The following is a 22,120-nucleotide window of genomic DNA, read 5'->3' on the forward strand; positions in this document are numbered from 1 at the left end:
TGTAGTGTACAGTTCCAAAAACTCACCAGTTTGGTGGCTTTAACTTGAACATGCATTCTGCTGCTTGGATAGCTTTTGAGTAATCTTCTGCTAAAACACTAATTTCGAAGAAAGTGGCAACATCCCAGTAGTCTTGTAATGATGACAGGCTACCCTTTTTACCAATTAAATTGTTGAGGACCATACCTATAATTAAATGAGCAAACAAACTTCAGTTTAAAAACCTGAAATATATGTTTAATACAGATTATTCTCACATTCAATTCGCTTCTTACCTATATGCTGCAGCTCTTCTGATTTTGAAAACTCATTACCAGCTATAACAAGCAATGTTGCTAAATTAATGCCAGCATATTCATTCGGCTGCACTTCAAATCCTTTTCTATACCAATGAATAGCATTCATTAAACTATCTTTATCTTGATGCTGAGATTCAACAAACTTGTCTTTGTATATCCTACCACAAAGACAAACTATATCAGGTACATGATTTTCCTTCTTCTCCAAAGCTTTCTCAATCACTCTGAGAGCTCGTTCTCTGTCGCCTTCTTTATTGCGCCTGTAGTATTTATAAAAAAGAAAAATGATACTTCATATGCTGAGAGGCAGAAGCACAAATTTAAAATAAGTAGAAAATTAAGATTTAATTTCAATACATAATAATAAAACGGTAAGTGTAATAACATTTAGGACAAATGAACTTGATCAACAACTTTTAAACTGATATATTAAATATTATAGCCCATTTCAATGAAAGAACAATATGTGCATTAAAGGTAAAATAGACATGCCATAATTTCAAGGTGTGATAACAAATGAATGAATGAATGAATGAATGAATAAATGAAAACTTGCTACAATGAAGTCCAGTTTTATGTGCTCACATTTTGTTTTCCAGTTTACAGACGTTTTTATCAGTCCTAAAAGAAGTCCTATTCTCTCAATATAATGCTTTACTGTCATTAATGATTCCATGATTTAAGTTTTTGTTGATGTTATCATGACCTTTAACAGTGATTTTCATACAGATGTCTGGAAAAAGTACATCAAATTCCTGCTCAATGTCAGCCTTGGAACAAAGCAGGAAACACATACTATACACAAAGTTATTGTTCATGTAATGTAGCATTAGTGTGGTAAGTGAGATATTTCACTGGCGGCTTACTGGGTCACGGCTGCCTGTCTTATACGTTTGCAGTGTCTGGAAGGGTGGGAAAGTATGCCGAGCCACTGACTTTACAATAATCATGATCTGACAATAGTGACTCTAGTAGCAACCTTCCTTCTACTCACTGTGTTGTATTAAAACAGCTTTAAATTAATTTCATAGTCATTTGTACAAATAAACACCGCTTTTGAAGATGGCCATCTTTATAATGGGCTTTCATGATCTGCCTACTTTCGTGTGAAAGCCACACTAGGTGTGCAGTCTTAAGTTGGTATGACCTGATGTCAGACATAAACATACCTCCTCAAGATGCTCCGTAACATGAAGACAATTTCAGCTCTCCTTCTATTGTTCTCTGTTTACAAAAGACTTTCAACTTCAGTATTTTAATCAACATTGTGTTACAAGTTTTATTTACTGTAGTTTTATAATGATTATCAATAATAAGTCTCACATTAGAACATCAATATCTTTTTAATGTGATTTCTTGAAAGAATTTTGTTTCCATGTTTTATTTACACCATTGGACATGATCAGAACAAAGAGGGAGCCCACATATGCATTTGTGTGAGTCAGCACTCAGCCAATGTCTTTGTGATTATCATGAAGGCAGTGGCTGAGTGCGAACACAAATATATGCATTTCCTTATATGTTCTGATCATTTCCAATGGTGAACATAAGACACAAAAGCCAAAGTCTTTCATGAAACCATACTAAAAAGATACTCGTGTCCTAATGTGAGACTTATTATCAATAATCATTATAAAATTACAGTAAATAAACTTATAAGGTAATTGGATAGATAAATAATCTACTCACCAAGCGGCGGCAGAAAACACACATTAAAAAAAAACGTTATAATTAGGCAAACTTCGGAGTCAGTGGCTCCTTCTTCAGGCAGAAGGATTGAAGAAGAAGGAAGAGGGGTGAAAGAAAAGGACTGGAGTGGTCTAGGAAAAGGGGCAGATTTCGGAAAAGTCACCCAGAACTGCGGGTCAGCGGAGACTTACCAGGCAGGGTGGGAATGAGAGACTGATTCTTGGGGAATGCACAGGACAAGATCTGAAAACCTGAGAGCTTAAAGGTGGAAGACAGGGTAATACGCAAAACAGAGATTACTGCTAAAACATCATAACAGAGGTGGGAGGGGGACAGCAAAAAATAAACAGGTAAGAAAATGAAAGATGTACAAAACTAAAACGGAATGAAGAAAGGAGTAGTTACTGTGAAGAACTGCTGATATGGAAGAAATCAACATAAATTAAGGCCAGGTGAGCAGCAAGAACCAAGGACATGTTGCAGCACTAGTTCCCACTTGCGGAGTTCTGAAAAACTAGCGCCTGGGGGAAGAATCCAGATGGTGCATGTGATGAAACAGAGACCAAGGTCATGATTGTCATGTTGTAGCACATGCTCTGCAATAGGTTATTGTGTGTTGCCAGTATACATCCTCTCCCTATGACCATTCATCCTGACTGATAAAATTTAGTGGTAGACATGCCGTGTAAAAGGCTGCTATTCCTTCTCTGTGTGTGTGTGTGTGTGTGTGTGTGTGTGTGTGTGTGTGTGTGTGTGTGTGTGTGTGTGTGTGTGTACTTTCCCTCCCTTTTTGTCTTTTGCACATAAAAGGTATTTTTTAGACATTTTTGGTCAACCATTCATTCCTATCATCACTATTACCCTCTTCTTTTGCCCTACTAGCCCTAGAAACAAATTTGGGGTTTATCACTCCATAACTGTTATCAAGTCAGTCTCATTCATCTTCACATAGATTAGCTTAACATACTGTCATTATTTTCCTCTCTCCCCTAGTTATTTCCAACATGCTCCTCTCCATTTCATACTGACTAACCCTTAGTGTTTGAATTATTTTTGCCTTTAAACTACATTTCTGATTGCCAACAGTCCAAAACAGTAATACACACTGATAGTAACCATGCCTTCATGTACCGATAGCAAACTTTTCTTTCCACGCACATTGGCCTTCCACTGTTAACCATTTATGCTTCAGAGTCACCTCTTGAAACACAAACATTTACAGGCTTTTTTTCCAATACTTGCACAGTTTCTCTCTCTCTCTCTCTCTCTCTCTCTCTCTCTCTCTCTCTCTCTCCCCTCTCTCTTTCACTCTCTCTCTTTGTTGGCGCATTATTAACAATAATTTAATGATTTAAGATTAGTGAGCTTCCTGTAAATGTGTGTCCAAGGTTACAGTAACTGATGTCACTATCAGTTTCTTGCTCCACAATAACTTTGATATTTCGTCCTTGTTAAACATTGTTTGTGCCAAGTTTTCAGTTTCATTGTTTCCTCCATTATAATGTATAATAATTATGTCATTTTCACATGTCTGGTAACATACAGTTATTATTAAACTGGAGATTATTAGCGAAAAATATTTTCTGTAAATCAGTTGGCCACATTTCTACAAGTATAGCACTCTTGCTTTCAATAGGACAAGTTTCTTCTTCATGGAAGAAAGAGGAACTGTGTAGCCACCTTTCTCCTCTTACAAGGTGAGACAATTTCAGCCTGGGTTTCAAAAGTCCTGGCTCCCTCACCGCCCACCCATCGCCCTTGTCCCTCCTTCTCCAACGCACTCCTCTTTTGCTTCATTAGGAAACTACTTTTATATGTTTCTGTCAGCAGTACAGGAAATACTGCCAACTGCATGTATGAACTGACCAGTCCTACTGTCTCTTTGTGTACTTAAGAATTTTTCATACTTAAATTACCTTTCTGTATGATTGTATCCAAATTTATTTATATCGCAATTGCAGTTCTTATTCTAGGAAATTAAATTAAATTTAGTTTCAGCACAGAGTAGAACAGATAAAAAGATTTTTCCTGTCTTCATAAATGTTGCATATACACCAAACTTTATGAACTCACCGGTAGTTTCTATGGTTATCATTTATGAAGCAATAACTAAAAGAAAAAGTACAAAAAAATCTCAAAATCTTACTAACCTGTTCAGTGCAAATGCATAGAGGTATCCTATTGCTGAAGTAGTTATATAATTCCTCTTATTTGGTACAGTTCGCAAGTCGTCAACAAGTTGCACCATGGCATCATAATCTTGAATTTCTCTAAATGATATTAACACATTCAGCAGCACTTCACCAGAGAGCACATTGGGATCATCAAGTCTTTTCCTCATATTATGAAGCACTCTTGCTAATTCCTCTCCCGTATATGTTTCTCTCGCTTTACGCAAGTCAGCTAAAAACTTCTCCTTCATGTGTGCTCTGAAAGAAGTAATTGTGACATATTCAATTATTTCCAAATAAAAAAAATGTGTTGTTAACAATCAGATTCAGGTACAAGGAATAATACACTTAATATGATCAATCAATTTCCTAGGACACAATAAACTATGGCTAAGTTTACTAAACTTCATCAACTTATTCACTGTTATGCAGTAAGTCTCATTCTGTTTCATCAGTTGAATACATGTGAGGTATCAAAATTTCCTGCACATCAGAATGAGATTTTCACTCTGCAGCAGAGTGTGCACTGATATGAAACTTCCTGGCAGATTAAAACTGCCTGCGAAAGGCAAAGGTCCCGAGTTCGAGTGTCGGTCCGGCACACAGTTTTCATCTGCCAGGAAGTTTCTTTCCTGGACATGTTGACACAGTACACACAACAGACCCTGCACAATGAATACATAAGTAATAGTTCCCAACATTTAGAAATCCTCTCAGTGGTGGTCACCACCACCACCACCACCACCACCACCACCACCACCACCCCTCCCCCATGTATACTGGCACTTATAAGATAATTAGAACAGTAGTTAACTAAACTGTCCACTTAAAAAATGTGCAGAACACACTACAGATGAATTGCCATAGCAAAGTACAGTTACTGGTTGTGTACGGCAAAATAGTTACTCTTTGTGTAACAGGTTCCCAGATGGAAACAAAAAGGTGTTTTATAATCACGTGGAGCAACTTATGGAAGACATTCAATCTTGCAAGAAAAATACAATCATATGTAATGACTTCAGTACTCGTTTCTCAAAGCCCAAGAAATTCAAAGACAAAATGATAGGTTATGCAGATATTTTTATTAATAATATTCCATTTCCAGTCACAATACTGTTATTTTCTACTATCCACCACAATTCAGAGCTCCAATTCCATTTTCAAGGACTGTATGGAAATAATCAGTGTTACATCTGCATCATTTTTGCAACTACTAGTAACAGAATGACACAGCTGCTATCTTTACAGGAAAAACTGTCTCAGATGGGATTAATGAGAGAATTGAAGTACTGAAACATATTATCTGTGCTTGACAACATAACATTTGCCTTCTGCGCTGATGGAAAACTTCGGCATTTACAATTACATTTGGAATGATTTAGCAGCACGAGTATGACAGTACTGTATCATTCGAGTTATATAGTACCATCATAACTGTCCCAACAATCAGTAGTCTCTCTCTCTCTCTCTAAGGATACGTAAATTAAATGTATTTTATTTATGAGCCCAGCACACCAGTTCATTTCATACAGTCTCCAACTCTGGCATTTTCAACAACTTATATGTTATATGGTAGACAATTATTATTCACATATAGTAACTATTCACTTAGCAAAAGCAGTAACTTTTTAAGGTTGTTTTCCCTAAATGTACTTACTTTGACTGAATTTCTACATCTTGGAGTAACTTTTTCAGTTTGATTGTTAAATGTTGTTTAGGATCCAGAGAGCCTTCTTCTCCTGTAAGTCTTGCAGCTGCAGGATTTGTTGTAACGCACGTCCCACAGTCAAGAAGTCGATATGACACAAAGGTATAGCTGCCACATGATATCTGTAAAACACCTACTACTGTAAATCAAAAATAATTACAGCTTCATATTATAAAGGAATATTAAAGAATACAGTGAATTAAAAACCACCATCATATGAATAAAGGAAGGAAGGTAATAACAGTACCATCATCATCAATGTCACCAGCAACATAGCTGTATCACGGGTCAGGAAGGAAGACGAAAAAAAATGAAAAAGATAATTGATGTAAGAACAAATGAGTTTTAATGTGTATTATTATTATTATTATTATTATTGCAGTACAAGTACAGGAAAAAAATTGTCAGTGGATGTAAATTTACAGCTGACAAGTCTGATGAAATTCAGTTACAAAGTTGAAATGTGCACCCACCCACTGATATCACATGGATATAAACATTATAAAGGCCAGCCGTAAAAAAAAGTAAACTATAAAAAGCAGATTCACTGCACAATATGCACTGCAAGTAATTACAAAATTTTTAAACACATTTAATTTACATGTAGTGCCAGTACAAGAGGATCTGTGAAATTTTAATAAATGTTATGCACTGCTAGTAAAAATGGTGTTTAAATCAACCTGTAAGAACACTCTCACAACTTCTTTTTGAATACTGGTCGAATGCATTCCAACTTAGGGAATATGCCACATAAAAACTAGCAGATTTCCCAGGAAAATACCAAGTAAACTCCTCGCAGTGAATCTAATAAACAAACATAAATGTAGCTATGCAGTGATAACAATAAGATATGCAGTTGCAATTGAAATACTGAGATTTGAACACTCAAGTAATAGACACAGGACCTTTTTTTCCTTCTAGTGTGGTTACAATTGGAAGATGCATGCACATAATAAGTTTCTGGAGATTTTAATAGTGTGGTTACACACATGAGGTGTATGCACACTGCAAGCTTCTGGGGACGCAAAACAAGAGGAGACAGAAGTTTGAAAGCAACCAATGTAACACATAAAGATGAAAATATGTCAAAGTAAAAAAAAATATAGTCAGAAAGAATTTTAAGAACAGAAGAGGATTCATTTGTAGACTACAGTATGAAACTCACATGAAAGAAGAGAGCAAGGACAAAGAGAAACTGTGAAGCATCCAGTATCAAAGAGATACTGAGGAAAGTGAACTGAGGGGGAGAAGAAGAGCCAAAACAAAGTTAGGTACAGATAAAAGTCCTATAAATAAGAACAAAATATGAAATACTGTAAAGAAAAAAAGGGGGGGGGACCAGACTTCAGAAGCATCAAGACGCTTCCATAGGACTTGTAGTCTTAGAAAACACTTTCAACAGCATAAACTGGTGTTCGATGTTTGAAATCCTCATAAAAATAGTTGCACACTACAGGCAAAGACTAGTAATATACAATGATAGGAATGCAGTTTTTGTCTACTGCTCAACCTGCTTACCACAGAAGAAATAAAAATGAGAAAAAGTTCAGAAGAGGGATTCAAGTTCAAAGTTATAGGATAATCAATGATAAGATTCCCTGATGAAATTGCTGCCCTCTGTGAAAGTAAAGAATTACAGGACTTGCTGTATGGACTGTATCACCTACTGAGCAAAGAATATGGACTGTGCGTAAATCAGAGAAAGATTGCACTATTAAGGAGTAACAGCAGTAGCATATGCGACAAATGTAATGTCAAAATTAGGGAACTCATAGCAGATAAAGTGACAGTGTTCTGCTTTCTTGGAAGCAAAACAAGGCTGGAGGAAAAAGAAAGAAACTGGCACAAGCAAGGAGTGCATTCCTCAATAAAAAGAATTCCACTAGTATCAAACTTTCTGAGAATGTACAGCATTGTACAGAAGACTGAGAAAACTAGAAAAGAACAGAAACAAAGTATTTGAATGTGATTCTACAAAAGGATGCTGAAAATTAAGTAGGCTGATAAGGTAAGAAATGAGTTTCTCCACATAAATGGTGGGGAAAGAAATACACACACACACACACACACACACACACACACACCAACCAACAGAAGGGACATGATATTAGGACATGTGTCACAACATCAGAGAATAATGTCCAGGGTACTAAAAGTGACCCACAAGGGGCAAAACTTGTAGAGGAAGGCAGAGACTGGAATATATAGGACAAGTAACAATCCTGGGTGATGTGCTACTCTGAGATGAGATTGGCAGACCAGGGGATATCATCAAACTCGCCAGAGGACTGATAACCTCTCCTACCCCTAAAAAAGATACAAAAATAAAGTGATTGACATACTTTAAATAGACACACACATTCCTCTGACAATAATTTGAAACCTGTCCTATCTTGCCACACCTATCACCCAATCATCAGTCAAAATTGATGAGCTATTGTTTCAAAACTTGGGAAAGGAGAGAACATAGTGAAGTCATCCACAAATGATGAAGATTAGACAGGTGTCATAATGTCAGATGTAATACAACTGATTGCTATAGCAGACTACCATACTTATCATAGATCCATTAGAGATATCATTTTCCTGTTCAAAGGTATGTGAGAGTACAACTAACTAACTAAAAAAAAAAGGGGGGTGAGAGGGGGGGGGGATTGGTTGGTTTTGGGGATTAAAGGGACCAGACAGCTACGGTCATCGGTCCCCTTTTCCAAATACAAAGAACACCCACAGAGAATAAAAACGAGGAACAGAATAGATCACAGACAATACAGAACAAGAGAAACTGAGACAAAGACAAGACAAAACGGACTAAAACCACACAGAGTGTGACGGTGGTTGGCCGACCATAGAAATAAAAAAGGAAAAGCCAACCACTTAGATACACATTTAAAAAAATCAGTTTAAAATCATAGGCCAAAGGCCAGAATCAACACAAAACAATAAAATAAAACAGAAACACTCAGATTAAATGGTAAAATCCCCCTGCCCGAATAAAACGTAAAACTAAGTCAGCCACAGTGGAGTCGTCTGTTAAAAGGGCAAGGAGCGTATCAGGCAGCGCAAATGTCTGCCTGACCACACCTAAAAGGGGGCAGGCCATCAAAATGTGGGCCACTGTCAAAGCCGCCCCACATCGACATAGAGGAGGGTCCTCCCGGCGCAGTAAATAACTGTGTGTCAGCCGGGAGTGGCCAATGCGGAGCCGGCAAAGAACTACGGAGTCCCTGCGAGTGGCTCGCAGGGATGACTGCCACACAGCCGTCGTCTCCTTGACATCACGGAGTTTATTGCGCGTTGTCAGTTCACGCCATTCATCGTCCCATAGCGCCACGATTTTGCGGCAGAAGACTGCCCGCAAATCAGTCTCTGGGAGGCCAACGTCCAGAGATGGCTTACTGGTGGCCTCTTTCGCCAGGCGGTCAACATGTTCGTTACCCGGGATACCGACATGACCGGGGGTCCACACAAAGACCACAGAGCGGCCGCAACGGGCAAGAGTATGCAGAGACTCTTGGATAGCCATCACCAGACGAGAACGAGGGAAACACTGGTCAAGAGCTCGTAAACTGCTCAGGGAATCGCTACAGATAACGAAGGACTCACCTGAGCAGGAGCGGATATACTCTAGGGCACGAGAGATGGCGACCAGCTCAGCAGTGTAGACGCTGCAGCCATCCGACAAGGAACGTTGTTCGGAACGGTCCCCTAGAGTGAGCGCATACCCGACACGACCAGCAACCATCGAACTGTCAGTGTAAACAATGCCAGAGCCCTGATACGTGGCCAGGATGGAATAAAAGCGGCGGCGGAAGGCCTCTGGAGGGACTGAGTCCTTCGGGCCCTGTGCCAAGTCGAGCCGAAGGCAAGGGCGACGAACACACCATGGGGGTGTACGCAAAGTAGCCCGGAAAGGAGGTGGAACAGTGAAAACCTGAAGCCCAGAGAGAAGCTCTTTGACGCGGACCGCTATTGTACAACCAGACCGGGGCCGACGTTCTGGCAGACGGACGACCGATCGCGGGAACAGGAGACGATAGTTTGGATGCCCGGGCAAGCTTAGAACATGGGCAGCATAAGCAGCCAGCAAACGTTGGCGTCGGAACCGCAGTGGAGGTACACCTGCCTCCACTAGTACGCTGTCCACAGGGCTGGTGCGGAAAGCACCAGTGGCAAGGCGTATCCCGCTGTGGAGAATTGGGTCCAGCACCCGTAACGCAGATGGGGATGCTGAGCCATAAGCCAGGCTCCCATAATCCAGACGGGACTGGATTAACGCCTGGTAGAGCCACAACAGGGTAGAGCGGTCGGCGTCCCAGCGGGTGTGGCTCAAGCATCTCAGAGCGTTTAGATGCCGCCAACACGTCTGTTTAAGCTGCCGGATATGAGGCAGCCAAGTCAACCGGGCATCGAATACCACCCCCAAAAACCTGTGGGTCTCCACCACAGCAAGGAGTTCGTCAGCAAGATAAAGCCGCGGCTCAGGATGGACTGTTCGGCGCCGGCAGAAATGCATAACGCGGGTTTTGGCTGCCGAAAACTGAAACCCATGCGCTACAGCCCAAGACTGCGCCTTACGGATAGCGCCCTGTAGCTGACGTTCAACAGCTGCAATGCCAGTAGAGCTGTAGTAAAGGCAGAAGTCGTCAGCATACAGGGAAGCGGAGACAGAATTGCCCATGGCCGCAGCAAGCCCGTTAATGGCTATTAAAAACAGACAGACACTTAAAACAGAACCCTGTGGCACACCGTTCTCCTGGACGTGGGAGGAACTATACGATGCCGCGACTTGCACGCGGAAGGTACGACACGACAGAAAATTGCGGATAAAAATCGGCAGAGGACCCCGAAGACCCCACCCATGAAGCGTAGAAAGGATGTGATGACGCCATGTCGTATCGTACGCCTTCCGCATGTCAAAAAAGACAGCGACCAGGTGCTGGCGGCGGGCAAAGGCAGTACTGATGGCCGACTCCAGGCTCACCAGATTGTCGGTGGCAGAGCGGCCTTTACGGAACCCACCCTGAGACGGAGCCAGAAGGCCCCGAGACTCCAGTACCCAATGCAAGCGCCGGCTCACCATCCGTTCAAGCAACTTGCGAAGAACGTTGGTGAGGCTAATGGGACGGTAGCTGTCCACCTCCAGAGGGGTCTTTCCAGGTTTCAAAACGGGGATGACAATGCCTTCCCGCCATTGCGACGGAAACTCCCCCTCGACCCAAAGACGGTTGTAAAGATCGAGAAGGCGCCGCTGGCAGTCCACTGAAAGGTGTTTCAGCATCTGACAGTGGATGCCATCTGGCCCAGGAGCGGTATCAGGGCAAGCAGCTAGGGCACTGCGAAATTCCCACTCACTGAATGGAGCATTGTAAGATTCTGGGTAGTTGGTGCGAAACGAAAGGCTCCCACGTTCCATCCGCTCTTTAATGGACCGGAAGGCCTGGGGGTAATTTGCAGAAGCGGAACTCATAGCAAAATGCTCTGCTAAGCGATTTGCAATGACGTCGGAGTCAGTACAAACTGCTCCATTCAGTGAGAGCACAGGGACGCTGGCAGGGGTTCGATAGCTGTAGACGCGTCGAATCTTGGCCCAGACCTGCGATAGAGAGACATGGAGGCCAATGGTGGACACATACCGCTCCCAGCACTCCTTCTTGCCTTAGTGGATAAGGAGGCGGGCCCGCGCACGCAGCCGTTTGAAGGCGATAAGGTGGTCTATGGAGGGATGTCGCTTGTGACGCTGGAGCGCCCGCCGGCGATCTTTAATCGCTTCAGCGATCTCAGGCGACCACCAAGGCACAGCCTTCCACCGAGGGGACCCAGAAGAATGGGGAATGGCAGATTCGGCGGCAGTAACGATGCCAGTTGTGACCAACTGAACCACCGCATCAATGTCATCAGTAGAGAGAGGCTCAAAAGCGGCAGTGGAGGAGAACAAGTCCCAGTCAGCCTCATTCGTAGCCCATCTGCTAGGGCGCCCAGAAGAGTGATGCTGTGGTAGTGACAAAAAGAGCGGAAAGTGGTCACTACCACACAGGTCGTCATGCACACTCCATTGGACAGACGGTAAGAGGCTATGGCTACAGATGGAAAGGTCAATGGCGGAGTAGGTGCCATGCGCCACACTGAAGTGTGTGAAGGCACCATCATTTAACAGCGAGAGATCGAGCTGCGACAATAAATGCTCAACGATGGTGCCTCGACCTGTTGCCACTGACCCACCCCACAGAGGGGCGTTGAAGTCGCCCAATAGCAAGAAAGGTGGCGGCAATTGGGCTACCAGTGCAGCCAGGACATGCTGCGAAACCTCACCATCCGGTGGAAGGTAAAGACTGCAAACGGTAACAGCCTGTGGCGTCCACACCCGAACAGCGACAGCCTCTAAAGGTGTTTGGAGAGGGACAGACTCGCTGTGCAGAGTGTGAAGGACATATATGCAGACGCCACCAGACACCCTTTCATAAGCCGCCCAGTTCTTAAAATAACCCCGATAGCCACGGTGGGCGGGGGTTCACATTGCCGGAAACCAAGTTTCCTGCAGAGCAATGCAAAGGAAAGGATGAAGGCTGATAAGCTGGAGGAGCTCAATTAGATGGTGGAAGAAACCGCTGCAGTTCCACTGGAGGATGGTATTGTCCATGGCGGAGAAAGGCGTGACGGGACTGGGAAGGCAGATTACGCCGCTGGGTCACCTGCTGCCTCCGATTGAGCACCCGTGCTAGTGCGATCCATGGCGTCTGAGGGACCGGCGAGATCGAGGTCCTCAGCGGACGCCAGGATCTCCACCTCGTCCTCAGACGCAGAGCTGGAAGGTGGCGGTGGGGTGGCTGCCACCGCGAGTTCCTTGGGCTTAGAGCTCTTCTTCTTTGATTTCTCACGCTGCTCCTTGGGTTTAACTGGCTGGGAGGGCTTCACCGATTCAGTCTCCGGGACTGAGGAGGATCGTGAAGCCCGTCGACCAGCTGATTGCGGGCACTTACGCCACTGTTGGTCGTCAGCCTTCCCACTGGTGGAAACCTGGGAAGGGAGGGACCCGAGGGACCCCTTGTGAGTGTGAGAAGCCGAAGAAGTTGGACACTTCTCCAGCTTAGAAGCAGGGACGGACGTCCCTGATGGGGGGGATGGTGTTGCTCCTGAGGTTGGTGGCGCAGGAGCAACCCGGTGGGTGGAGCCCCCCCACTGGCAAGGGGGCAGGAAGAGTTGTACCACTCAGCGATCCGGCCGGAAGTCGCGAAACTGATGGGGCGAGCACAGGTGTTGTAGCAGTGGCGTAGGATGATGTCATTCTCACTGAATGTAATCGGTCGTATTTCCTTTTGGCCTCAGTATAAGTCAGTCGGTCCAGGGTCTTATATTCCATGATTTTGCGTTCTTTCTGGAAGATTCTGCAGTCTGGCGAGCAAGGTGAATGGTGCTCCCCGCAGTTGATACAGATGGGAGGCGGGGCACATGGAGTATCGGGATGAGACGGGCGTCCGCAATCTCGACATGTGAGGCTGGAAGTGCAGCGGGAAGACATATGGCCGAACTTCCAGCACTTGAAGCACCGCATCGGGGGAGGAATATAGGGCCTGACGTCACATCGGTAGACCATCACCTTGACCTTTTCCAGTAACGTATCACCCTCGAAGGCCAAGATGAAGGCACCGGTAGCTATCTGATTTTCCTTCGGACCCCGATGAACGCGCCGGACGAAATGTACACCTCTGCACTCTAAGTTGGCGCGCAGCTCGTCATCAGACTGCAAAAGAAGGTCCTTATGGTAAATAACTCCCTGGACCATATTTAAACTCTTATGCGGTGTGATCGTAACAGCAACGTCCCCCAACTTGTCACAAGCAAGTAACCGTCGTGACTGGGCAGAGGATGCCGTTTGGATCAGGACAGATCCAGAGCGCATTTTTGACAAGCCCTCCACCTCCCCAAACTTGTCCTCTAAATGCTCGACGAAGAACTGAGGCTTTGTGGAGAGAAAAGACTCCCCATCAGCTCTCGTACAAACTAAGAATCAGGGCGAATAATTGCTACTGCCATCCTGAGATTTACGTTCCTCCCACGGCGTGGCCAGAGAGGGGAACGTTTTCGGATTGTACTTTTCAGCATTAAATTGAGCCCGAGAACGCTTAGAGACTGCTGGCGGCTGGCCGCCAGCGAGAGATGATCTACCACGCTTCATTGCGGATCATCCGCCCTGATGCCACCTACTACCAAGGGCCCTCCCCACGGGCGCCACCCAGCCGCAGCAATAGCCACCTGGCAGGACGGCCATTGCCGGGAGTCCTGATGCCCCAAGGAGATGGGCATCTACTCCTTGGCATACGTTGGGAGTTAACGGCGCAGGCATCAGTAGAGCGATCCCTGTGTTGTCAGGGGGCTACAACCAAGAGGGTACATGGCGGCCCCACCACAACGGGCTGGCTACCGTGCTGGATCTTAGGTGCAAAACTGTCCAAGGTCGTCGTCGCAGTGAAAAGAAACACTGCAGATTGCAGCGTGGGAATCGCACCCAGGGACGTATCCTCGCCCAAGAGATGGAAAACGAGCGGGACCCCAGTGCAACGACGAAAAAGCCAGCTAAAGGTCTCAACGCACGACGGATACAGTGCACCATGTAAGGCGCCCTTCCCCAATTGGCTCGCTCTTCGGAATAATTTAGAAAGATGGAGGTCAAACCCGAGAGGGGACCATCACATAAGGCCGAAACATTTGAGACTCCTTTTAGTCGCCTCTTACGACAGGCAGGAATACCGCAGGCCTATTCTAACCCCCGAACCCGCAGGGGCGGGGAGGGGGGGGGGGGGGGACCTTGGGGACCTTGACAGAAAGAACCATATAAAGATGAAAGGCCTAATCGTAAAGCTGACCAAAAATTAGTATCTACTATAATTTGATTACTGTGAGTGACAGTGGAGTAAAAGATGAAAAATTATCATTTGTCACTAGAATGTAATTCTAGCATTGCACCATAATATACTCATATTTGGTGTTGTGTCACCGTATAATCAGATTTTAATGAAAGAGACTACACCACTCGGAAGACATTGCTCACAAAGCATGTTTGTGTTCAGAACTGGAAGGAACAATACATACCATCACTTCCATACCTGGGCACGTCTCAGATGGCTAGATAAATATCAGTATAAAGCACTTAAAATGTTTCCAAGAGCAATGAAATCTAATCCAAGTAACGCTCTCTTAGTGCTGGCCACAGAGCCATACCACGTAACAAATACTTAATTAGGAACTTTTTATTAAAATGGTCCTAGCCCATACAATCCTGACTTTGGCTATGGTTATTCAAATGACTGTGTTTTGAATTAGTATATATCTTATCATAAAAACTCAAGGGTCATCTAGACCAACACTTTGAAAAAAAGAGATGAATGTGGGTGCGCATACTGGGCTATCATCTATCAGAGCAGTTAAAAAGTCATGCTGTACGAGGAAATTATTATTATGACAGTTGATTGGTTGGTTGTTTTGGGGAAGGAGACCAGACAGCGTGGTCATCGGTATCATCGGATTAGGGAAGGATGGGGAAGGAAGTCGGCCGTGCCCTTTCAGAGGAACCATCTCGGCATTTGCCTGGAGTGATTTAGGGAAATCACGGAAAACCTAAATCAGGATGGCCGGACGCGGGATTGAACCGTCATCCTCCCGAATGAAAGTTGAGCTTGTGGCTAAACAAGCATTTCTTTATGCCGAGAAACATCTTTCTGGTCAGATTGTTGTCCTCTCTAATTTCAGATCAGCACTTGAATTACTGAGCTACCTCTACAGTGGACAAAACAATCGTCCAGTGACATACAATACTATGAATCTAACATTGAAGCTCACCAGTGGAAATCAGCAGACTGATACCCCAAAGCAACAATGGAGAGAGGTAACATACCAACAGCAGATCTTTTAAATATCCTCAAAGCAGTACTCAGAGACAAGCGGAATGCATAATGGCAAGAGTCATTCGAATACAAAGGCACCAAATATGTGAAGATTAATCAAGTACTGGTTATTAACTTCTGGCATGAGAAGCATCAATGCTCCAAAAGATTAAAAAACAGTATAACAACCTCACTTTCAATCACAGCTGCTGCAGGAAACACCAACATCATATTGGCATGGTGGCATCTTCTCTATGTTACTGTGGTAAATACAGGAACACCAACCTCATCTTCTTTGGCTACCCAAGGAGAGATGAAGCAACAATTCAACTACCACAACTTTTGTATGAAGCAACAAGTCAACTACCACAACTTTTGGTCAACATTGGCTGTCCTCCGTCACTTTCTATAACCACATTGCTATGCCTAAAAGACTTATAGTGCACCCACTAATATATTCACTCTTAATGGATCTGCAGGTCACCTTTTAATGTATATGGGGAGCGAACAGAGAGAGAAAAGTAAGTAAACTGTTCATTATTTCAAAAGTAATTGCCATAATTGTTAATACATTTTTCCACTGTGAGGCACCATGGCGAACGCCTTCACTGAAAAATGTCTGCAGTTGTCTACTGAACCAGGAGTGTACCCATGTGTTTACCTCCTTGCCTGAAGCAATCTGAAAGCCACAAATGTCTTTCTTAAGTGCTCTAAAAATCTGGAAATTGCATGGGGAGAGATCAGAACTGAATGAAGGATGTGTAAGGGATTGTTACTGAAACTACTGCAGTGCAGTCAAAAAAATGTGTTGCACAATTTTCACTGGGAAACCTTTACACATTTGCCATATAGTCCTAATCTTTTGCCATTTGATTTCCACTTTTTTGGAGCCCTGAAAAAAGATATTTGTAGCTAAAGAGGCGCATCGCAAGAGTACAATCATGGTTCTGTAGGCAATGACAAACAATTTTCATGAAGGCACTGACCATCTCACAATGGGATAAACTTATTCACAGTTATGGTAATTACTTTTGAAATAAAAACAATTTACTTACTTTTCTCCCTCTGTCTAATTTTCATTTGGTTCACCCTTATCCATTGGTTCGGATACATGCCTGAGTCCTACTCATGTGCCAAATAAGAAAGTGAAATATTTCTTATTGCAACATCTATTTACGTTTTACAGTACTTCACATACTACACCTTACCTTCAGTCTTAAAGTTGCCTCTGTATCGAAGTCATTATATAGTAATATATTCTCCTTCATCCCAAAGCTTTCACGGACTCCCAAATGATAGAAGAGAGAACTCTGCTGAATCTGTACTGACAGATCCACGACTGCCACATCAGCATTATAAAATGTATCCAACACATTTGTTTCACCAAAATCCAGTTTTTCAAACTAGAAAAGAAAGTACAGTTAAGAAATAATTACGAATTGGTAAATAGAGCTGAAGTAGGAATGGGTACAAAAAAAATTTGTCTAAAAGAAAACTAACCCTCATTATCCCCCCCCCCCCCCTCCTCCAACACACACACAGTTTTATCATTGGTGTAACAGGTCTAACAACAATATTACAAAAAGGACATGACATAGAAATGGAGTTAAATACCAGACAGGAACAATGAAACAGCTGCTAAAAATTTAAGCTTTACTAACAGAGTAGGCTAATAGTCCTTAGATCATCAATATTGCATTACCAAACAAATGTTCAATGCACAGATTTCTTGGTCCATCACAACTGAAGAATCAGCTGAATACTGTGACCCATATCAGAACTGCTCCTCTTCAGATGTTCTCACTGCTGGATTTTTTAAATATTGATCATACAATTCCACCAACCTGTCACATACTTACAACATTTAAATAGTATCAATGTAAGTACGTTTAGTAATACTATGGACTATGGCTATGATAGCTCATAGAGCACTGCAGTTAGTCTAAGTGAGATTTTCTTATGGATGAGTGTGGGCCTTTACAGAATTTTTGTGATATAATAACCCACAGTTGTTTCATTTACGAAAGATCAACCTGTCCACAATGAGATAATAACAAATATTGACCAATTTCATTTTATTAAGCACTGTATTTTCATCAAATAATTTTATTCCTGCTCATGAAAAGAATGTCGTTACTGAGAGAAGGAGCGAAACACCCTTATCTCTGATGACACTCACCATACAGGACAAAGTACACGGTTTTATTACTTAGAGTGTCTTTAAGCCAATCACAAATCTGAGAACTGATTCCACATGCATAGGCCTTTGCTAACAGTCTGCAGTGGAGCACCATTTTAAAAACTTTCCAGAGATCTAGGAATATGGAATCTGCTGTTGTCCTTCATATATGGTTCACAGATATTGTGCGAGAAAGGTCAAGCTGAGTTTTGCACAAGCGAAAGTTTCTAATCTGTGAATGGAAACTTTTCTGTCTCAAGGATTTTTATCATATTCAAACATTAAATACACTCAAAAATACTGCAGCAAACTGATATAAGGACACTGGTCTGTAACTTTATAAGTTCCTTCTTTTACCTTTCATATAACACAGGAGTAACTTGTGCTGTTTTTTTTTTTTTTTTTTTTTTTTACAGTTGTTTGGAACTTGGCCATGAGTGATAGAATCATGATAAATGCAAGCTAAGTAAGGAGTCAGTGCCGAGGAGTATTCTCTATAAAACTGAACTGGGATTCTATCCGACCCACCCATTTATTTCTTTTCAACTCTTTTGGCTGCTTCTCATATGCCAGGGAAGCCTATTTCTACACCTAGCTTACTGGAGTCTGTGTGACGATCAAACCAAGGTACAGCTGTACAGTCCTCCTGCCCAACTGATTTTTCATGAGGTTTAAAATATTTCCATTGCTTGTGAGTTGTTGAACGAACTGCTCAAGACTATTTTCGGACAATGTGTTCACAACTGATTCATAATACTGTCTGTACCACCTGTAATAAATCCATGGATGTCCCAGCATATATTTGATATGTTGAAGTTGTCTCCGACTAATATTCAAAGTAGAGGTGTTTCCATACTACTAGTGTAGACTTTCTTCGAATGATTCTAAAACTGTTACGATGGCATTGGGTGGATGGTAAAAGTAATTAACTTCAGTTCACCTAGGGCAGATACTCATGTCCAGATACTTTAGCAGTCAGTGTCAATTTGAACCTCGGTAGATGCAATATTTTTGTCGACTGCGATGAATACTGCCGCTCCTATGACATTCAACCTATCTTTCTGATATACACATTCCATGTCCCATTAAATATTTTGGAGCTTTCTACTTCATGTTCCATCTAGCTCTCAGTTCCGAGCATAATTTGAATGTGGCAGCTTTCCTGGAGGGCAGTAAATTCAGGAACTTTGTTACCAATACTACAGTAATTTACTGCTAAAATCTTGCCATTCAAAGCATCTACTTTATGCACAATCTAATATCACCCTTTTCACATCAACTGGTTTCACATCAACTGGTGATCATTCATCAGATAATTGCCTAGCATTAAAACGCCCCATATGCACACCATAAGTACTCTGCTACTCAAGTACCTGCTTCCTCTGTCTAGTGCACCCCTGACTTATCGAGGGGAATCCCACAATTCTCTGTCCCATAATGCATGTCCAGAAATCTGAGCCAACACCATCACAGAATCAACCGAGTCTCTAGTTGAGACCTTCCACTCGGCTACAAACCAAAGGATACCAAACAATTGTCTCTCTCTCTCTCTCTCTGTGTGTGTGTGTGTGTGTGTGTGTGTGTGTGTGTTTTGTTATTTTGTGCAGTTACCTGTATATGGTTCATAGCAGCATTAACTAGAGCACACGCTTGGCGGACTTCTTCTAGAGCTCTCTTTCTATGAGCCAGATAGTCTGGTTGATGCAGGTCAATTACACAAACAACATCCATACGTGGACGCTGCAACTGTGTCTGTGCTGTCGATGCAGTGTGCACAGACAGGTCACTATGACTTCCGACACTGTCTGTCACACTGCGACAGTCCGCTGAAAATAAAAATTAGTATTTATTTATAACATATTGATTTTACAGTATAGCTTGCTCTTATCAGTGAAGGAGCCAATAAATATTAAAAAGCTACAAATGAAATACAAGAAAGGAAACCCTTGACAAAAAATCACAACACTTATTCAAAATAAATTAGAAAAAAAGAACACAATAAAAATGCAATAAAAGTGTTCCATCAAACTTATTTTCTAACACTATTTTTGATTCTTCAGTTTAAGTTAGAATAATGTCCTCTTTCTTTTACAAATTAGCTGAAGGACATTCTGTAAAATTTTAAAACTTAACAGATACCGCCCAGATATTATGTGCTTTAAAAATACGTCATATGAAATTTAAAACTACCTTCCTTGTGAAAGAGATTTTCTAAACCTAGTTCATATAGAAGGTGAAACAATTGAAAGTATTTATTAAATTGTCTGAATGCTGAATTTTGAACAGGAATAATTTGCACAATTTCATGGGTAATAAACCTAGAGCATAATGAAACAAGTAACAATCTGTTTTTCAATCATGTCATTCAACATAGCAGGGAGCACTGGGTTCGAGGATAGGGAGTACAGAGGATGGTGGTGAGATGTAGAAGGGTGAATTAATATGGGTTGGTGGTTGATTTGGGAGAAGGGACCAAACAGTGAGGTCATCGGCCCCATCGGATTAGGGAATAATTCGGCCATGCCCTTTCAAAGGAACCATCCCAGCAATTTCCTGAAACGATTTAGGGAAATCATGAAAAACCTAAATCAGGATGGCCGGACGTGGGTTTGAACTGTCGTCCTCTCGAATCCGAGTCCAGTGTGCTAACCACTGCGCCATCTTGCTCAGTGAATGAATGTGAGGTGGGTGAGAACAGGTCAGAGGATATGGTGCGAACAGGAGGGGGGGGGGGGGGGGGGGGAATGAGGACGATGGAAGACAGGTTGCTCAGGTGTGAGGCAATGGGATCAGGTTGCCTGCATTGGGTTGGGAAGGGAAGGGGTAGGTGGTAGCCATCAGATTGAACTAGTGGCTAGACTAAATGAGTGCATCAGAATTCAGCACGACTGAGAGCAGGGCAGGACATAAAAGGAATGTTCATGGTATGCAAACCTTCAAAACAGTACACTGCAAGACTAAACACAAAGTATACATGTAGATCTCATTTCACAATCAGAGAGCCCTGTAAACTTTTTGTCTTTCCGCATTCTTTCACTCACAATGAATTTTTGTCCCAGCAAAAAATCTAGCTGTCCTGAAAGATAGTTTTCCATTGGTTACCTCCATTTCTGTTGTTAGTCTGTTTACAGGTGAACAAAACCTTGTACTTGGCTGATAAGTGCCATATTTCTGTGTCATCATTAATCTGTAACTCCGATTTCTGTATTTTGAATTTACATTAGACAGATAATGAAGTGGAATGTAGTGTTGCAAGTTAACAAACAGCCTATGTTCAATCGGTTATATGAATGAGAAAGTCTATAAACTATGCATTTTTATGTGGGTTGAAAGCTTCACCAATGTTACTATTACCATCTCATTAGTGCAGATAACCTTTGAGCATTCAATGTCATTGTTCCTGCATCAAGTTGTCTGTCCTGAGAAGTGCAATGCATAGTGGTACACAAGTTGGATAGTGGTTTCTGTACTCCACATCAAGAGAATGATTCTGGATGGCGTGGCTGATACCCCATTTTTGCTAGCCAGCAATGTATTTGCAAGTGATTTGTTGTGCTGTGGCACACCTATGCACAGTGACAGGTGACACTGACTTGTCATCAACATCCATAGCAGCTGACTCTCGGTGGCAGTAATTTTCCCCAAATCAAAGTACTCACACTACATCCCTGACAGGGAGGCATGTGAAAAGTTCAATGTTTGGATTACCTCTCCAGCACTGACAATCTCACCACAAACAAACTGATTTACGCATCTATCACATCCTGTGGTGAGGTGTCACAGCAGCATCCATTACGAGGTGTGATGGTGTCCCAGTCCCATGACATACTGCAACTATCTAGTTCATCATGGCAGGAGCACGCCCCTGTCCTCCACCCCCTTCTCTCTCTCTCTCTCTCTCTCTCTCTCTCTCTCTCTCTCTCTCTCTCTCTCTCGCACGCGCTCACACACACACACACACACACACACACACACACACACACACACACACCTGTCCTCCACCCCCATATCTCTCTCTCTTGCGCGCGCGCGCGCAGCGCTCACACACACTCACACACACACACACACACACACACACACACACACACACACACACACACACACCTCCTGCCGCAGCAACTATACTGAAGTGATGGATGTGCACTTGTGTTGTTTTGTTCAAACTGCATCAGCCATTCAATCTCGCATCTTCA

At 42.8% G+C, this 22,120-nt stretch overlaps 1 protein-coding gene across 1 annotated transcript in view; it reads right to left on the minus strand.

Moving 5' to 3' along the window:
• The window catches only part of LOC124725205 (mitogen-activated protein kinase kinase kinase 15), a 175,051-nt gene that overhangs the window by 143,636 nt on the left and 9,295 nt on the right, over window positions 1-22,120 (minus strand). Inside the window, exons 3-8 of the mRNA XM_047248456.1 lie at window positions 19,539-19,753; window positions 16,957-17,151; window positions 5,817-5,989; window positions 4,139-4,417; window positions 276-559; window positions 27-186 (exon numbers count right to left, since the gene is read on the minus strand). Coding sequence (XP_047104412.1) covers window positions 27-186; window positions 276-559; window positions 4,139-4,417; window positions 5,817-5,989; window positions 16,957-17,151; window positions 19,539-19,753 — 1,306 coding nt within the window. The remainder of the gene's footprint in view (window positions 1-26; window positions 187-275; window positions 560-4,138; window positions 4,418-5,816; window positions 5,990-16,956; window positions 17,152-19,538; window positions 19,754-22,120) is intronic.

Source organism: Schistocerca piceifrons, chromosome 1 (assembly GCF_021461385.2).
Source record: "Schistocerca piceifrons isolate TAMUIC-IGC-003096 chromosome 1, iqSchPice1.1, whole genome shotgun sequence".
Classification (NCBI taxonomy): domain Eukaryota; kingdom Metazoa; phylum Arthropoda; class Insecta; order Orthoptera; family Acrididae; genus Schistocerca; species Schistocerca piceifrons.